This window comes from Diadema antillarum, unplaced genomic scaffold (genome assembly GCF_040938485.1).
Source record: "Diadema antillarum isolate AM-2024a unplaced genomic scaffold, OU_Dant_1.0 seq00001337_RagTag, whole genome shotgun sequence".
Lineage (NCBI taxonomy): Eukaryota > Metazoa > Echinodermata > Echinoidea > Diadematoida > Diadematidae > Diadema > Diadema antillarum.
In genome coordinates this window covers 314,848-333,680 of record NW_027272106.1, presented here as the reverse complement: position 1 = coordinate 333,680, position 18,833 = coordinate 314,848, and the positions used below count along the sequence as shown (strand labels likewise).

At 40.2% G+C, this 18,833-nt stretch overlaps 1 protein-coding gene across 1 annotated transcript in view; it reads right to left on the bottom strand.

Annotated features, from left to right (window-relative positions):
* LOC139708449 (uncharacterized) overlaps nt 1-18,833 on the bottom strand; it is a 99,268-nt gene that overhangs the window by 4,591 nt on the left and 75,844 nt on the right. Inside the window, exon 17 of the mRNA XM_071620399.1 lies at nt 9,030-9,146. Coding sequence (XP_071476500.1) covers nt 9,030-9,146 — 117 coding nt within the window. The remainder of the gene's footprint in view (nt 1-9,029; nt 9,147-18,833) is intronic.

The following is an 18,833-nucleotide window of genomic DNA, read 5'->3' as shown; positions in this document are numbered from 1 at the left end:
GTAGAAGTTTTGAAGCCCTCACCTAGTGCCGCATCATATAATGCAAACGGAATCAAAATCGGGTTAGAAATGGCGAAGGAGTAGCATTTTGAAGCAAAATGTACAATATAGGTCAAAGGTCAAGGTCAAAGGTCACAACTGAAATTCTGTCTAGAAGTTTCAAAGCTCCCATGTAGTGCTATCATATAAAGCAAACAGAATCAAAATCGGGTTAGAAATGGTGAAGGAGTAGCATTTTGAACATTTTGATCACACACGGACGCACACACGGACGGACACACGGACGGACACACGGACGGACACACGGACACACACACGTACGGAGCCCGTTTCATAGTCCCCTGCTCGAACTCGTTCGGCGGGGACAATTAGTGACCGCTAACTCAGGAAGGCCCAAAAATAAATGTAACAATTAGGCCGAGAATTGTAAACCACCCTGTGTACTGCTTTCAAACACTCGTCATGATTCGACCACACAGTCACAGGAATCACAAACTCCGCAGGGTCTATACCCATTCTACGCTAACGTTAGATCGAGTTATGGTAGGCCTGATTGTTAAGCCTACCTGAGATGTCGGTAGATCTAGTAGTAGGTCTAGACTTTCTCTATTTCCGAAAATGATTTTGTATAAAAACACAGAAAGATAATCAAATTACGGTTTCTCAACTTGAAATGAAGTCTTGATTTTGGGATCACTGTGGTCCACGTAGCAGATCAGAGTCAAAACTAAAAACACAGCAGTAGGTAGGCCGCAATACATGCAACTAGCTAGGTAGAGTAGCTGCGCGTACACGTTAACGTTACAGTACTCCGCCGCGACTGGTCTGTTTACCGGCAGCGCATCGCAGCGCAGCCGGCCAGCACGTACAATGTAGTTTGCTGGCGCTTTGATGCTGTGAGCCACAGAACTCTGTGAGCGGCCATGCATTTAGTAGCCCCCTACGAAGCCGTGCTATAGTACCTTCGAGCCGTGCAATAGGCCCATGCCAGGGGCCTATTGTATGGCTGTCACTCTCAATGAGTTTGGTAGGTATTTTCTTTTGAATGTCATGTGACATGTTCTTGGCCAATCACAATTCGACATCATTCTGAGGTGTTGTATAACACATACTGAGTAGCTAGCTGCGCGTGAAAGTGCGCGCTAATCTTGTAAAATGGGTTCAAGAATGTAGCCAATTGGAAGCGCTGAAATGAGTCACGTGTGCGTGCATTCATTTCTTAGTAAATGCACGGCCGGGGCCTGACGTACGTCACAATGTTTACACTAGCAGTGCGCACTCAATCAGTTGTTACAAGTGCGTCACGCGCTACTATACGCGCTGTCAATCCTGTAAACAACTTCTAGTTCGGGCTGCCACAACAGCCGGCGGCCTTTTTTGTGCATAACACGTGGCGTACGTATACTCTTATACGTACGTACAGTACTTATGTGCGGGATTTCCGAGTGCGACGTGCGTAAATGTTTGGGACGAACATCTTCGGACATCTTGACTTTTGAACGAGTGCTACATGTAGCTGACTGGTATTGACCCACAAAGGTACGTGAATAATGCTGTTAGCTTTCGACCCATTTTATAAAACAAATGATGCGCAGGATTATTTCGTGGCGTTAGTGAAGGTGCGGCTCACTCTCGAGTATTGACAACGGTTGCAAACATGCACTCGGCTGCGCCTCGTGCATGTCGCACCATTGTCAATACTCTCGAGCGCGCCGCACCTTCACTAACACACTCTATCCTGCGCATCATTTGTATAACAAAACAAATGGTCAGCGCGCGGTCCTCAAGCGTATTACGCACATCACCTGAGACCACTCAAAAGGGGGATTCACAATCATGTGCACCAATTAGCGGGATACAAATCTCGAGATTTGCATCGCGATCGGTATCTCGAGTTTTTTGCACGTGTGGACAGAAAAACCCCGATAATTAACGATAAGCATGCTAATCCCAAGAAATCTTGCGCCAGTTCATCAATTAGCGGGATAATTGGCCCCGCGCTGGTTCATGGTATGTGAACGGTCGGGATTAGAATCTTGAGTTTTTATATCCCATCATGCAATGCGCACATCACAACAGCGAGGCCTCTGCGAAGGACAAAGGGAAGTGCGCGCAGGCAGTGATAGGGAAGGGCGCGGGCGGTGTGACCCAGTTTGCAGGCTTTGCTGTTATCTCTATCGGCAATTAGCGGGATAATTCGTTACGCGTGGACGCTCGCAAAATCAGCGGGATACCGATCGCGATCGCTAACCCGCTAATTTGGTACGTGTGGACGCTCGCAAAAAAACTCGAGATATGGATCGCGATCGTCATCCCACTATTTTGTACGTGTGAACCCGGCTTATGACGCTTGATAAACGACAGCAGCAGCAACAACAACTAATAGTCCAAGAGTATTAGTTTTAACCTGGACATTTTTGGTAACAAGCTGATTTTTTCAGGATAAGTCCAGAAAAATGTCTAGAATAACATACTAAAAGTCCTCATAAATCCTCCTTGAGCGTTTTCCGCAATCCAAGATGGCGTCCAAAATGGCCGCCATTTCCAGAAATTCTTGTAACTTTTCAACCAGAGAACCCAAATACAAAATTTAAATGTCTAAATATATGTTTTAAAGCATGAAGAACTCAATAAAATACATATCAAGAGATGTTGATGCACGCAAGTACCGAAATCCAAGATGGCGTCCAAAATGGCCGCCATTTTTTGAAATTCTTATAGCTTTTCAGTCAGGTAACCCAAATACGAAATTTAAATGTCTAAATATATGTTTTGAAGCATGAAGAACTCATTGAAACACATATCAAGAGATTTTGATGCATGCACGCAAGTACCGTAATCCAAGATGGCGTCCAAAATGGCTGCCATTTTCTGAAATTCTTATAACTTTTCAGCCAGGTAGCCTAAATACAAAATTTAAATGTCTACATATATGTTCTGAAGGATGAAGAACTCAATAAAGTACGTATTAAGAGTTGTTGAAACTCACAAGTACCGTAATCCAAGATGGCGTCCAAAATGGCCGCCATTTCCTGATTTTTTTTTTCATTAATTTGCAAGTAGATGTCAACTGTACACACTTGGAATGTCGAAATATACGTTTTGAGTCTCAAGGAACCAAATACTTATTCAGAGATTTTGAAACACAAATAAAGCACTTGAGCACTTCCAGAAATCCAAAGTGGTGTCCAAAATGGCTGCCATTTCCTGTTTTTCTCATAACCCTGCAACTACGTAATTGCGATACGCACTTAAATGTATAAATATATATTTTAAGACATAAGGAACCCAACGAAATACTTATTTAGAGATCATGAAGCACATAAGTACAAATAAAATCATGTGAGTTCTTCCCGAAAACCAAATGTTGCCCAAAATGGCCGCCATTTGTTCATCAAAATTTGCTGTTTTTAGCCTGTTTCAAGAGACAAAGAAATTCAACATAATGTTCGAGATTCAACAACTCAGAAGGTCCAGTGGAATCTTTCCTGTAAATGTGCACAAAATGGGTATAGGTTGGGTTGGATGCATCCCCCCCCCCCCCCTCCTCCTTGGGGAAGGTGGTGGCCTGTACAATCATTATTTTCCAAATATTCAACCTGAAGTATTTGCACTTTGTCATTCAGTTGCAATCATAAAAATGCTAAATGTCCCTCGCTCGGCCCCTTTCTATAGACTTTGTACACTTTTGAGATTAACAAATTTCCGAATCTGTCATCAAAAAGTGTGCACTAGATCTTTCACTTACAAAATGCAAATGTTAGTTCCCTCATATTGAAGGGTAATTTGCCCTAACTCTTCAACCGCTCACTTCCCCCAATATATATTAAATTTCCCTTTTGATTAACAATTCCCAAATATTCCATCAAATGTGTGTAAATGATATAATTATTACATTTCTATTCAAGTGTAAAAGCTCCTTCTTTTCTATGGGGGATGGGGATAATGAGACTATTATTATCTACTCTTCGAGAATGGATAATTTTCTCCATATAACACCAAGGGTGCATTAGGCCGTTTAATGACGATCATCGAAATGCAAAACTCCCTCCAGTCGAAAGTGACCCCCCCCCCATCATCTACTAGCTCATTGCCTTGAATATACTAGTCTTTATTCTACTTACACTTCTTATTAGAAACAAAAATCTAGTGTTTCATCAACAGAGCGCACCATAAAACTCGTAACCTGAAAAAAACAACAAATCTCCATTTTGTGGGAAAGTGCATCACCTCATACGCCTCCCCCGCATATTTCCATAAGTATTAATTTCTTACTTTTAGGACAAAAACAAATCTCAGATATTTCACCAAAGAGTGCGCTAAATCTCTGAATTTCAAATTGGAAAATTCAAAAATTTCTGAGGTATGGGAAGGAGTATTCTCCTTTCACACTTCTCCCTCCCCGACACTTTCCTGAATATATATTTTTCCTCACGTTTTCAAATAGAAAACAAATATCGGGTATTTCATCAAATGGATGCAACAGCTCTGTGAAAATACGAAATTTTCCCTCGTGTGGGAGCAGGCAACCCTGTAACCGCGCACTTCCATGATTGTATATCTTTTTTTTTTCCTTTTTTGATGGAAACAAAAATCTAATATTTCACCAATAGGGTGCATCAGGATGTCTGAATATCAGGTCTGAAAATGCAAAATCTCCCTCATGTTGGGAGGGGGAGGGGACCCCCCCACACACCCTTCCATAATCATATTGCCCATTTCCCTGAATACTACTTTATATCCAATTTCCTACTCTTTGATGGAAATAATTCAATATCTTACCAAACGCTTGCACTATGTATTTCACTTTCGAGTAAAAAAAAGAAAGAAAAAAGGTCCCTCGTATGGTGGAGGAGTATCCCCCCTCCATGTACAAATAACTTTACTTTTCAAAGAATTGTTTTTATTTCTCAAGTGATAACTGACAGTTTCAACTGGAACTCACCTCATGGTAGACATCAAATGCATTGGTAATAAAAAGGGGCTAGCACTAAATTTTCATCTCATGTGCTTAAGGTGACGAAAATCGACCATGTGGTAAACGGATATTGCCTTCTAGTATAGGCTTTATGTTTAGCAACAAATCTGTTGGTGAAATATTTCTCTCGTAACAAGAACACACTCCTTGACGTTAACATGCAAATGCTTTTATTTGTATACTTTACACATAAGAACTATATTTTAAATAAAAAGTTTCTTATAAAATATATTGACATTTATTTACATAATTGTGAGATAAAATTGGTTGCACCCCATTTTCCATATAAGGAAGAGCTCGAGCGTTAAAATCAGCACATTCGTGCGTCTAAATATCTTAATATGTATTTTATTGAGTTATTCATGTTTCGAAACGTGTAAAGACACTTAAACTGTGTATTGGGTTCTCTAGTTGAAAGGTTATAAAATTTCAGGAAATGGCGGCCATTTTGGTTGCCATATTGGATTACGGTACTTGTGTGCGTCAACATCTCTTAAAATGTATTTTATTGAGTTCTTCATCCTTCAAAACATATATCTAGACACTTAAATTTTGTATTTAGGTTACCTGGCTGAAAAGCTATAACAATTTCAGAAAATGGCAGCCATTTTGGACGCCATCTTGGATTTCGGTACTTGCGTGCATCAAAATCTCTTGATATGTGTTTCAATGAGTTCTTCATGCTTCAAAACATATATTTAGACATATAAATTTCGTATTTGGGTTACCTGACTGAAAAGCTATAAGAATTTCAAAAAATGGCGGCCATTTTGGACGCCATCTTGGATTTCGGTACTTGCGTGCATCAACATCTCTTTATATGTATTTTATTGAGTTCTTCATGCTTCAAAACATATATTTAGACATTTTAATTTTGTATTTGGGTTCTCTGGTTGAAAAGTTATAAGAAATTCTGGAAATGGCGGCCATTTTGGGCGCCATCTTGGATTGCGGAAAACGCTCAAGGAGGATTCATGAGGACTTTTAGTATGTTATTCTAGACATTTTTCTGGACCTATCCTGAAAAAATCAGCTTGTTACCAAACATGTCCAGGTTTAGGCCTTTTTTGACCTAATGCTCTTGGACTATAACAAAGACAACGCGTCTCAGGTGATGTGTGTCTTTGCCTGAGACGCGCTGTATGTTACGTCTTGTGGCTCCTACAGTATCTTATGATGTGTACGTATTTGTATGCGCGCATAATCAGCTCGCAAGACGTAAGTCAACATGGCTGACAGCCGGCGATTTCATCATCATTCACGAGAGGAAATCAGCGAGAAGAAGATTAGCACTTGCACTAAAAGATAAAATCGTTACCCCCTTGCTTGTTCTTACGAAATACGGGAAATATCTACAGTCTGAAGCCATATTCCATTCGGCCTCCGGCCTCATGGAATATGGCACCAGACCGTATTTCATGAACAAGCAGGGGGTAACTTTTATTATTTGCATCATCAGCAAAAATATGCATAAAACTATGCAAATCATGTAATATTCCAGGATCTGGAAAAGTGTAAGTAATCATACAATGATATGTGACCCTGCACCACAAAACAAACAAAAAGTCGCCAGACAAAAGAGCATATCCTGAAAGAGCAGACTGTTAGCTTTAAAATTATGTATACCTCAAGTCAAGTGGATCTCCTAACCTATCTAAATATTGGAAAGAGAACACACACTCAGGAAAAGTGTGAACTGAGAAAAGAGGCTCTGAAGTACAGTGTCTATTCAAGCGCTTAATCTTTTTTACCAAGCTGTGCTGGCTGTGCAATGAATGGGACGAAAAACAGGATGTAAACTACTGGAGTAACAACAATGAACGGCATGTCATATTAAATTGAAATTGATCATGCCTTATTAACACATTCTGTCCTTAATTAATGCCAACTTTCAAAGCAGTAGCGCTATCCTTTCAAAAGTTATAGGACTTGAAAGTGAAGAGTGTGTACAAGGTTTTTAAGAAATGAAAACGGGACCGTAAAGACACCATCACTACTCTGCCAATTAATGGTCCAGAAAAAATGCTAACTAGAAATGTCGCTATGGCGACTGTTATGCCTCCGCCATAATGCATGATTCTCCTAATAGGTCTAGATAGTACATGTGGACAATGTGTGATTACATTTTCACAAAACTGGCAAAATATTGAAATGACAAGTTTGTCACAAATGTGTTGAATGTTCATCTTCCTTGACCTTGGTTTAATTGGATGAATAGGAGAGCATGTATTTGGGGATTTAAGGACTTTATCTTGACTTTGACCCATTCATACATTTATGCATTGAGTAATTTTCATGGTACCGGTATGGAGAAAAAGTGCAATTTCTGTACTGAATAGTAAATTGTTACCATGTTCATCTGGCCTTTGACCCTAAAATTCATAAGATAATCACTTTCAGGTAAAACATGCATAGATATGCAGTAAGTTTCACGATAAATTGAGCCACTTCCGAGATATGGAGGAAAAAGTTAGCTCAGCACTTTCACTTGATCTTTGACCTTTTGACCTTCGAGGCAATAAAAAAGAAAAAGAAAAAAAAACTCTCCAGAGAATTTCTATTAGGTTACACATGCATACACCAAGTGTAAAAAAAAAAAAAAAAAAAAAAAATAATCCTGCTGGCATTGCATGAACATGAGGGAAATAGTAAAATTTTGAAGTGTTGCACTTGACCTTTGACCCCTGACCTTTGACCCCATGAACCCTACATTCTCTAGATAATCACTGCCAGTCAGTACATGTATATATACTATGTTCCATGAAGATACCTTGAACAATTTTCCAATTTACAGAGAAAAAAAAAAGAAGTTTTAATACTTTTACTCGACCTTTTGACCTTTGACCTTTGACCTCATGACCCAAACTTTCACCAGAGAATCTAAATTGGGTAATACATGCATACACTAAGTTTCAAGAAAATATCTTCAGGCATTGCATAGATATGGTGGAAATAGTGAAATTTTATGTATTTGACCTTGACCTTTTGACCTTTGACCTTTAGCACGTGCACCCAAAAGTTGATAGGCACAACTTCACCCCCTAATACACATACATGCCAAGTTTCATTAGGATACCTCAATAGCTTTTGATAGTTACCTTGTCCACAAAATTCATTACGGACGGACGGAAAGACGGACGGACGGACGGACGGAAGGACGGACGGACGGACGGACGGAAGGACGGACGGACGGACGGACGGACAACCCGAAAACATAATGCCTCCGGCACCACTTCGTGGCGGAGGCATAAAAAGTACACTTTCCTGTCCGTTTTATGATCCCACATTTTAGCATAATGTAGAAAAAGACTTGCTCTTTCAGAAAATATGAAAAAGTCAACATCGGCTTGGTTGACCCATTTCACCTACAACTGTATTTTCATTCCTCACACAAAATCAGTGTGTGGAAAATTAGATTACAAATCACATGCTGCCAAAATAATGGCTTTTTATTGTAAAGCACCCGCATTTCGCAAATGAAAATTACTTGAGCAACAATTTCCCAATGTACACTACAAGACAGGCACATGCATTTTTCTTGATTTGATAGAATTACTATCTTCTGCGCATGTACTTTTTGGATTTCTCAAAGCGTCGTCTTGATTTTATCCATGCTAACTGTCGGCGGTCATGATGAGATCAAAGCAGGAAAGCATGTTCAAAATGCTTTTATGCTACTTTTGACAGAAACAGGTGCCTAAATTAATCAACGAGTGGTGAACGTCCATGTGTATTAGGTCCATGTGAATATGAAAGAAAACGCGAAAAGCTTTAATACAGATAGAAAAAAAGATTATTCACGTGGTAATAGTTGTAAACAGCTAAGAATTAAACCACTAAAACGCTATACATAATGAAGAGGAAGATGGAGATCTGTTCATGATAATGATCATTTCAATATAAATTTTGGCCATCTTTATTATAATTGTCATCACAGTCATGATTACGTAGAAGATAAGCTTTGAAAGAATGTCATGTAGTGATGACAAAATAGGCAATTCAGTTTATCTTTTGTTCTTTGCAGCACACAATTCGCTGATCCCCAACTCACCATAGTCTCTGCACACTCCGCAGCTGTACCTGCAAATGGACAGCATGTAGCGCGGATTGGTATGGCATTCTCCAATACCCGTCCAGTAAGAGCATGTATCGTGTTCGTCTATACATTCTAAAGGAACATGGGGAAACAAATAAGTTAAGACAACTGGACTGTTAGGGAGACTATGTGACCGTGCACCACAAAATGAACATAAAGTCGCACACACTGATTTTGCGTCAGGACTGAAAATAAGTGATATGGGTCAACCTATAGCCGATCTTGACTTTTTCATATTTTCTGAAAGAGCAGGTCATCTTTTACATTATGCTAAAATTTTGTATCATAAAACGGGCGGGAAAGTGTGTTTTTTAGCAGTCTATCTCAAACACTTTTGGTAGGATAGTGTGATTAGGTGTGTCTTTAGAGTCCCTTTCTCATTTCTGAAAAACCTTGTACACACTCTTCACTTTCAACATAATACCTTTTGAAAGAATAATGCTACTGCTTTGAAAGTTGGCATCAATTATGGACAGGATGTGTTAATGAGAAATGCTTAATTTCAATTTAATCTGATAACCTCTTCACTGTTGTTACTCCGGTGGTTTACTTCCTGTTTTTTGTCCCATTCATCGCACAGCCAGCACGGTTTGGTAAAGATTAAGCGCTTGAATAGACACTGTACTTCAGAGCCTTTTTTTCTCAGTTCACACTTTTCCTGAGTTTGTGCTTTCTTTCGAATATTTAGATAGGTTAGGAGAGTCCACTTGATTTGAGTTATACACCATTTTAAAGCTTAAAGTCTGTTCTTTCAGAATATGGTCTTAACTAAAAATTCATGTCTGGCAACTTTTTGTTTGTTTTTAGGTGCAGGGTGACAATTGGAAGGCGAAAAGGCAATCGAAGAGAAATACAGAGTGGGAGAGAGATGGAGAGAGTACAAATAAATTCTTGCGAAGTTTTGTGAGATAGTTGCGTACAAGTAATCAAAACAAGGCTCTTCTATTTCTAAAACAAGAGACCCGGGGGTCTCGCGCTCACCTGAGTATCGCAAGTTCACTTTCCACGCATTCTGGCAGACTATACCTGAGAACATTGGAAACTTGTGGTTGGGTAGCTTTGAGAGCTGGGGGCATGGTGCACATTGATTTTGCCCCGGGTATTTGTTATTGCCCCGGGTATTTTTGCCTTTCATTTTTCCTTTTCTTTATTTTGGTCCTAAGTCCACTCAAGGTCACAGGGGTCACAGGTGACTCGGTCACGTTGGCATGGCAACCTCCAAAGGACGACGGCATACGTTGCATCCGTGCTCCTCATCTGTATCTTACACTCTGTTCAGAATTTGGGACCTACGTTTAACAAGCTCGGTTTTAAATAGGTTCCATCAGTATTTCTTTAGCCTTATACATAAAGCCAAACGTGCGATGATTGACCGCTATGTTTTAAATGTTTACATTAAGTTAATGTGCATCCAAGCCGGATATTATGATATAATATATTTTTATTATATTTCATGTACATTCCTTCATTGAAAAATATGAAAATGAATTGAATTGAATCTGCATATTCCATCACACAGGTAAAAATGCCTGCAAGGTACACTGTATGTTATAGAATATTGGACTATGCAATTTTGAAAAAAAAAAGACTTAAAGCCCTATCACTTTTGATTCCATAGAGAACAATATTATTGAACACTGCATGCCTCCCCCCGATTTTTTTTTTTTGGGGGGGGGGGGTGGGGCACTGCAATGAACAAACGTGGAACTACAGTCAATGTACAAACACAAAGTAACTTTGCTCTATCAAGTCTGGCTCTAGAGAAGATGGTAAATATTCCTTAAAGGACAAGTCCACCATCATATATATTAGGATTGAGAGAATGCAGCAATATTAGTAGAGCACATCAGTGAAAGTTTGAGGAAAATCAGACAATCCCTTCAAAAGTTATGAATATTTTAAGTATCTGCGCAGTCACTGCTGGATGAGAAGACTACTACAGTGTATGATGTCACATGCGTACAACTATATAAGGAAAATAAAAAAAGAATTTCGCAAAACTTTACTTTTTGAATAAAGTGCACATTTCTTCGACTTGCTACTGACGTATGTTAAGGGTAATATTATTCCCCCTGCCTTCTGAAAGAGAGAAGTCGAGTGTTCTTTTGTTATGCGAGAAAAATGGAAATATGTTTGAATTTTCCTTATTCTTTCTTTATATCGTTGTACTCATGTGACATCACAACTTTACTTAGTCTTTTCATCCAGCCGTGACTGAGCAGAAACTTCAAAAATTCATAGCTTTTGAACGGATTGTCCGATTTTCCTCAAACTCTCACTGATGTGTTCTACTAATATTGCTGCATTCACTCAACCCACATGTCTATGAAGGTAAACTTGTCCTTTGATGTTGGGGGGGGGGGGGGGTTAGGCCCCCTTGGCTCCCGAAAGAGGAGCATGCCCTGTTGAATAAATTGAGATCTTAACTCCCTGGCATGCAACCTGTCAAGTTTGGTGAATATTCATCAAGGGGTTTTTCAATGCTTATGAACATGTACAATGTACACCACCATTTTGATCCATTCCACCCCACTCCCTTGTTGGGTTCCAAGGGGGGGGGGGGGGGTCCCAAGAGGGGACGGGGCACCCCTGATTCTGTCATGAACAAACTTGAAATAACAGTCATCAATATACTGACTTATTGTATTTTACTTAGCTCAATCATTTCTGGTTTCAGAGAAAATCCTTACTGGGGGTGGGTTGAGTTAGGGTTAGAAACGCAATTATGACATCAAAATACCTTAGAAGTATTCCTTTGTACATTATTATTTTGTATAGATTTGCATATAATTGAATCCATAATAGCCTGTTAATATCTGTGTAAATAAAACCTGTAGAAGTTAAATTCTGTTGTCTATACCTATTTTTCTCTGGTCAAGGAACACAATTATGATGTCAGTTGTAATTTAAAAGCATTACTATATACAAAATTTAGGGCTACATATTTGTGCATTTTGCAATTATATGCAAAATGGCCGCCATATCTCTTTTGCATGCCATAACTCCGATTATTCATCCATAAGTGGGTCCCTGCGTGTCTCTTATCTTCACTGCCAGGAATAATTACTGCAGTACCGGTACCTGCATTCAGGAGTAAATCACTGAAAATCTTCATAAATATACATATAAAAACCCTTGTTCAAATTACTTATATGAATACACTTGTACTTTTAGGATAAGCATAATGCAACCTGCACAATGTTGCAACTTGCAACTGATTGACAAATTGCCCTACATCGACGTAAAAAAAAAATCACAATGTTCACAAAACTGCACAATTTTGATTGTGATGTCTGTATATATTATTTGAACCTTAATTATCATCTTTACACCTCTACATTTGCATGAATTTGCAAGTATTGTACCACCAACAATTTCCTCAAATAAAGCTTCTGATCATTAATCAACAGAGTATCAAACAGAACCAATATTGTCATATAACCTTAACCCCAAATTAGCTTCCAAGTGCGCTCAATGAGTACACAAAAATTGAAATCTTTCAGTTGGTTAAGACATCTCATAATTGCATACAATGTGAGAATTTGCCTTTATGTTTAATGCATACTTGTATCTACATATCTATTCTAGTCTATTCTATCTACACTTGTATCTAGCCTTCCTTGTCCCTGGAGGTCTCTAAAGGCTTCCAACTGTGATGTGTTCTCCCTATAGTAAATAGTCTGCACGACCGCGTGGAAGGTAAATTTGAGATACTCATGTGAGCTCTGAACCCATAGGTCTCTTTTTTAGGAAGTCACTGAGTGACAAGGCACCAAAATATGACCAAAATAAAAAATAAAAATATGTGCTAAACTCATGTAACTTTTGTACATCAACTTATAGATAAACATGCTCATAATGAATTGATGTACCCTCAGTCTCGCAAAAATATTGTTACATAGCTACAAAGATGTCAATTTGTTGTCTATCTATTGAGCACACTTGGAAGCTAATTTGAAGTTAACGTTAAATGAAAATCGTTTCTGTTTACTGCTGTTTAAACTGATTATAATGCTCAGAGGATATCTTTGAGGAAATTATGGGTGGCAAAGTACGTCTATTTGCAAATTCATGCAGCTAGGTGTAAAGATAATCATTAAGATTGTGAATTGTAAATATTTTCTGCCCTTGAAATAATAGACACAGACATAACAATCAACATTGTGCCGGTTGTATGTTATGTATATCCTAATTACAGACCTAATAAAATGCTTGCAAAATGTTTTAATATGCAAAAGAAATGTAAAATATATGTCATGATTATCAATGTAAATATGTTGTCAGTGTCGTTCCGGTTTTTATCGCTCCTAGAAACTCCCCCAAATATCACATTTTTGGAGGACCCCGTTACAGCTTTTGCGAAAAAGATAGTCACGTGACCAACACCCCTGAACCGATTGATGACGTATAAGCACGGAGTTGTGCTCAGTTAGCAGACGCCACTCAGCACAAGCACTCAGATTACTAGCTTGGTACACGCGCGTACACGATAGCTAGCCCGGCCAGGCCCGGGCCCCGCGGGATGTGCGCTCCCGGTCGCGTTTTTTTTAAAGACGGCACAGATTGGGGCATGGCGCGTGTTAAACTTATGGGAAAAACGATGGGTTAGGGTTTTTGGTTATGGTTAGGGTTAGGGTTAGGGTTGGGGTTAGGGTTAGGGTAAGGGTTAGGGTTAGGGTTAGGGTTAGGGTTTGATGGTTAGGGTTAGGATTAGGATTAGGGTTAGGTTTAGGGATAGGGTCCCCGATAGATTTTTAGTTTCCCCAATCTGTGCCGTCTAAAAAAAACACGCCTCCCGGTCGACCAACCGACTGTCGACATGTACGCATTACCACGTACATTATCACTAAGTTAGCTTGCACAGATACCTGGTACCTCGAGCATAATGTCTTCCCCTACATGTATATGGGTAAACTTCGACATTGATGATGATGATGAAGTCTGCAGCTCTGACGATAGCGGAGAAGAAGAGGAGGCACATGAAGTTGAAGGGGAAGATGGGGAGGGAGAGGCAGCCGATGAACCAGAACGTTATCGTGGGGCTGCACCTTACCGATATGAACCAGCTCAGTTCGGGAAACCCACTCACAAGGGGGGTCCCTCCTTATAAGTAACCCGTCCCCCTTATAAGTAACCCCGTCCCCCTTATAAGTAACCCCCGGGGAACCCCTAATAAGGAGTCTCCACGCTTTTTATGCCTCCGCCACGAAGTGGTGCCGGAGGCATTATGTTTTCGGGTTGTCCGTCCGTCCTTCCGTCCGTCCGTCCGTCCTTCCGTCCGTCCGTCCGTCCGTAATGAATTTTGTGGACAAGGTAACTATCAAAACCTGTTGAGGTATCCTAATGAAACTTGGCATGTATGTGTATTAGGGGGTGAAGTTGTGCCTATCAACTTTTGGGTGCACGTGCTCAAGGTCAAAGGTCAAAAGGTCAAGGTCAAATACATAAAATTTCACTATTTCCACCATATCTATGCAATGCCTGAAGATATTTTCTTGAAACTTAGTGTATACATGTATTACCCAATTTAGATTCTCTGGTGAAAGTTTGGGTCATGAGGTCAAAGGTCAAAAGGTCGAGTAAAAGTATTAAAACTGTTCAAGGTATCTTCATGGAACATAGTATATACATGTACTGACTGGCAGTGATTATCTAGAGAATGTAGGGTTCATGGGGTCAAAGGTCAGGGGTCAAAGGTCAAGTGCAACACTTCAAAATTTTACTATTTCCCTCATTTTCATGCAATGCCAGCAGGATTATTATTATTTTTTTACACTTGATGTATGCATGTGTAACCTAATAGAAATTCTCTGGAGAGTTTTTTCTTTTCCTTTTTTTTTTGCCTCAAAGGTCAAAAGGTCAAAGATCAAGTGAAAGTGCTGAACGAACTTTTTCCTCCATATCTCGGAAGTGGCTCAATTTATCGTGGAACTACTGCATATTTATGCATGTTCTACCTGAATGTGATTATCTTATGAATTTTAGGGTCAAAGGCCAGATGAACATGGTAACAATTTACTATTCAGTACAGAATTTGCACTTTTTCTCCATACCGGTACCATGAAAATTACTGAATGCATAAATGTATGAATGGGTCAAAGTCAAAGTTAAAGTCCTTAAAATCCCCAAATACATGCTCTCCTATTCATCCAATTAAACCAAGGTCAAGGAAGGTGAACATTCAACACATTTGTGACAAACTTGTCATTTCATTATTTTGCCAGTTTTGTGAAAATGTAATCACACATTGTCCACATGTACTATCTAGACCTATTAGGAGAATCATGCATTATGGCGGAGGCATACCAGTCGCCATAGCGACATTTCTAGTTTGCAATGCAACGCGAAAATGAAAGGACTGCGGCAAATCGCTTGATTATGTCCATAAAGCTTCACAAGTTTCCTAGTTACTCACGAAATTTGCGCGGCAATGCTTGAGTGCAGACGTGGCGACTGAGTACGTACTCAGTCGCCACGTCTGCACTCAAGCATTGCCGCGCCGCCGCGCCTGGCGACACTCACGCCAGTAATCGCTCGCATTTCAGCATTCGCATGGGTCGTTTGACATCGCATTTAAATCCATGATTTTAGATATGATGCCTCAAACCGATTTTGCTCAAATTTCGTGAGTAACTAGGAAACTTGTAAAGCTTTATGGACATAATCAAGCGAATTGCCGCAGTCCTTTCATTTTCGCGTTGCATTGCAAAAAAGCGTGGAGACTCCTTATAAGGGGTGCCCCGGGGGTTACTTATAAGGGGGACGGGGTTACTTATAAGGGGGACGGGTTACTTATAAGGAGGGGCCCCCCTTGTGAGTGGGTTTCCCGAACTGAGCTGCATCTCCCCCGCTGCTGCCAGTGCAAGAGCGTATAAAGAACATGGCACCAAGCCCGAGAATAGACCTCACGGAAACGATCGCCTGGGAAATACAGAGTGGTATATCTGGTATGCCCCCATATAGTTTAACGTTAGAAAGGATATACGTGTACTGTATTCTACATGATTGACATTGTAAGTTGTAACTGTTTGTCTAGTAAATAGATTAGAAGAACAGACCCAGCTTGCTCACAAAGTGAGCGGCTACTCCGGCCGCAGCAAGCAAGCGGGAGCGTCCCGGCCGTGGCCTGGCCCGTCGGCCGGCGCTTACAAGTTAAACTACTAGTAGTAGTCTAGTAGTAGATCTAGTAGCAGTCTACTAACAATGTTAGTAGTTATAGTAGTCTACTAGTAGTAGTAGTCTACTAGTACTACTACTAGTAGTAGTACTATTACCACTACGGCACTAGGTCTAGTAGACTAGTAAGTAGTAATAGCAGAATCTTTGGTAGTAGTAAAAACAGAGGCTACACTCTAACGCCTATTCGGGGGATATGTTGTTATACAGGGTGGGTCGGGGCAAAAAAAAAAAGGCCTAACCAGTTTCCCATACCATAGTCAGTTTCTGCAATATTTGTTATCAGTAATTTAGATGCGCCATTTTCTAAGAAAAACGATACCAAGAATGATCGTCAATTTTCGTCGAGTAGTTTTTGTTTTATGCTAAAAATCATACTGTGGAAGGAAGCCCAAACGCCGTGCTTGGTCTACCGATGAATGCCACGGTGGGGCTGGATTCACGAGTAGGTCTAGGCCTATAAAGCAGGCGAGTCGCCGTAGTATTAGTACAGACACGCAGTGGTGGTGGGGCTATCGTGAAATAGGCCCCACCTTGGCCCCACCGTACCCGTGCGTTTATAGCAAGCAAGGGTAGGTCCTCCTTGGGTTTAGGGTTAGGTAGGGTTGTATGGTTAAATTGGCCGTTAAATTAGTCGAGGGCCATATTATGAAGTCATTTTCGTCGCATTCACGAGTATTGACTGTGGAAGGCAGCCCCACCGCCGTGCTTACCTACCGAGATGAACGCCACACGGTGGGGCTGAATTCATGAGTATTTAAACAGGCGAGTCGCCGTAGTATTATTATTTATCTATTACTCACTAGTACAGACACGCAGTGGTGGGGCCTATTTCACGAGTTTGCCGAAAATAATGGATATCCAAGCGTACCACAGTTGTAATCTGTATTATTGGCAGTATTAAATCCGATACAGTTCATTAAATATTCTTTTGTCTAAAGGCTTAGCCAATGACAATAGTGCAGCGCAGCACCTGCTATGCGCTCCCCCGCCAGCGCTAGCCAGTACAGCCGCCGGCCGCCGGCTGTCGCTAGCATAGTATAGCCTTGCCAGCTCGCTGGCTACGGCTAGACTGGTCGTGAACGACACTCCGTTCTTAGACGTCATCACAATTTAGAAGTGATAGTATAGCAAGTTTTCCAAAACCGAGGAAATTGCATCCATTATGTTAACAAATATAGAACAAAATTCAGAACAGTAAAAAGTCCCGCACAACCATAGAATTACTTAGAATTTAACATTTAATATTATTACATTATTGAGAAAAAAATGCCTAAACCATTTTATTAGGTCTTTAATGGTGATTTGAATAAGGGTATTTACATGTATATTTATGCTGATATTAGGACACTTAAGGGCTTTTTACACTTGTGTTTCTTAACCCCGGACTTTCTCTGACCCAGGACTATCGTTAGTCCCGTACCAATTTTTTCAGCTTTTTACACTCGCCAATTAGTCCCGTACTATCTCTTGTCCGGGGCTAAGGAGAAAACTGACCTTTTTACACTCGTATTTCTTAGCCCCGGACTTTCCAAACCACATGAATATTCATAATTACGCTGTGTACTGTACACGTACACGCACGCACCGGCAGCACTTGATTACCTCGTTTCTGATTGGTCAGTGAGGGTCGGACTTCGTCTCCGTCGCTTAGCCCAGGATTATTTTTTCGTTCTGTTTACACTCACTTGCAATTGTGGTGCTAACCCCTGCTATTTTGCAGGGCCAGATAGTACCGTACTATCGGTGGGGCTAGCCCACTTTGGCAAAAACGAGTGTAAACAGAAAGTGGGCTAAGGATAGTCCCGTACCAACGGTGGGGCTAAGGGGGGGGGGGGGGGGCCTTAGCCCCACCGTTGGTCCGGGGCTAAGCAAAAATTTACAAGTGTAAAAAGCCCTTTACTCCTTAACGTAAGTACTACAACATTTTTTTAGCAATAACAGACACAAAGGGACCCACTTACGGATGAAATAATCGGAGTTACGGCATGCACAAGCCATATGGCGGTCATTTTGCAAATAAATATATGCATATATAATATGCAAATTATGTACAGTATATTTCAAAGTCACAACTGACATCATAATTGTGTTCCTTGACCTAAAAAAAACGTAGGTATAGACAACAGAATTAATTTCTATAGGCTTAATGTACAGAGATATTAACAGGCCATTATGCTGCCGTTTTGGATGCAATAATATGCCAATTTATGCAAATTATGCACAAAGGAAGTTGCTACTGATGTGATGATTGTGTCCCTTGACCTAAAACACATAGATTTAGACACAAGAAGTAACGTTCTATGGGTTTACGTCCCAAGATATAGGCCTAAATAGGTTACATGGCGGCCATTTTGAATTTATGCAAATTAGGCATTGATTCACCACCCGAATTTTAGGGAACTTTTAATATGTTATTTTCATAGGTCTTCGTTTGTTAGCTCTTTGTTTTGGGTCATTCCATATTTTGACTGGACTAATAGGTCTAATATTCAACATCAAAATCAATAAACGATTTAAAAATTGTCTTTGAAAAAACACCGAAATTATCTTTTTACTATCAAAATACTAAAGGCATATAAA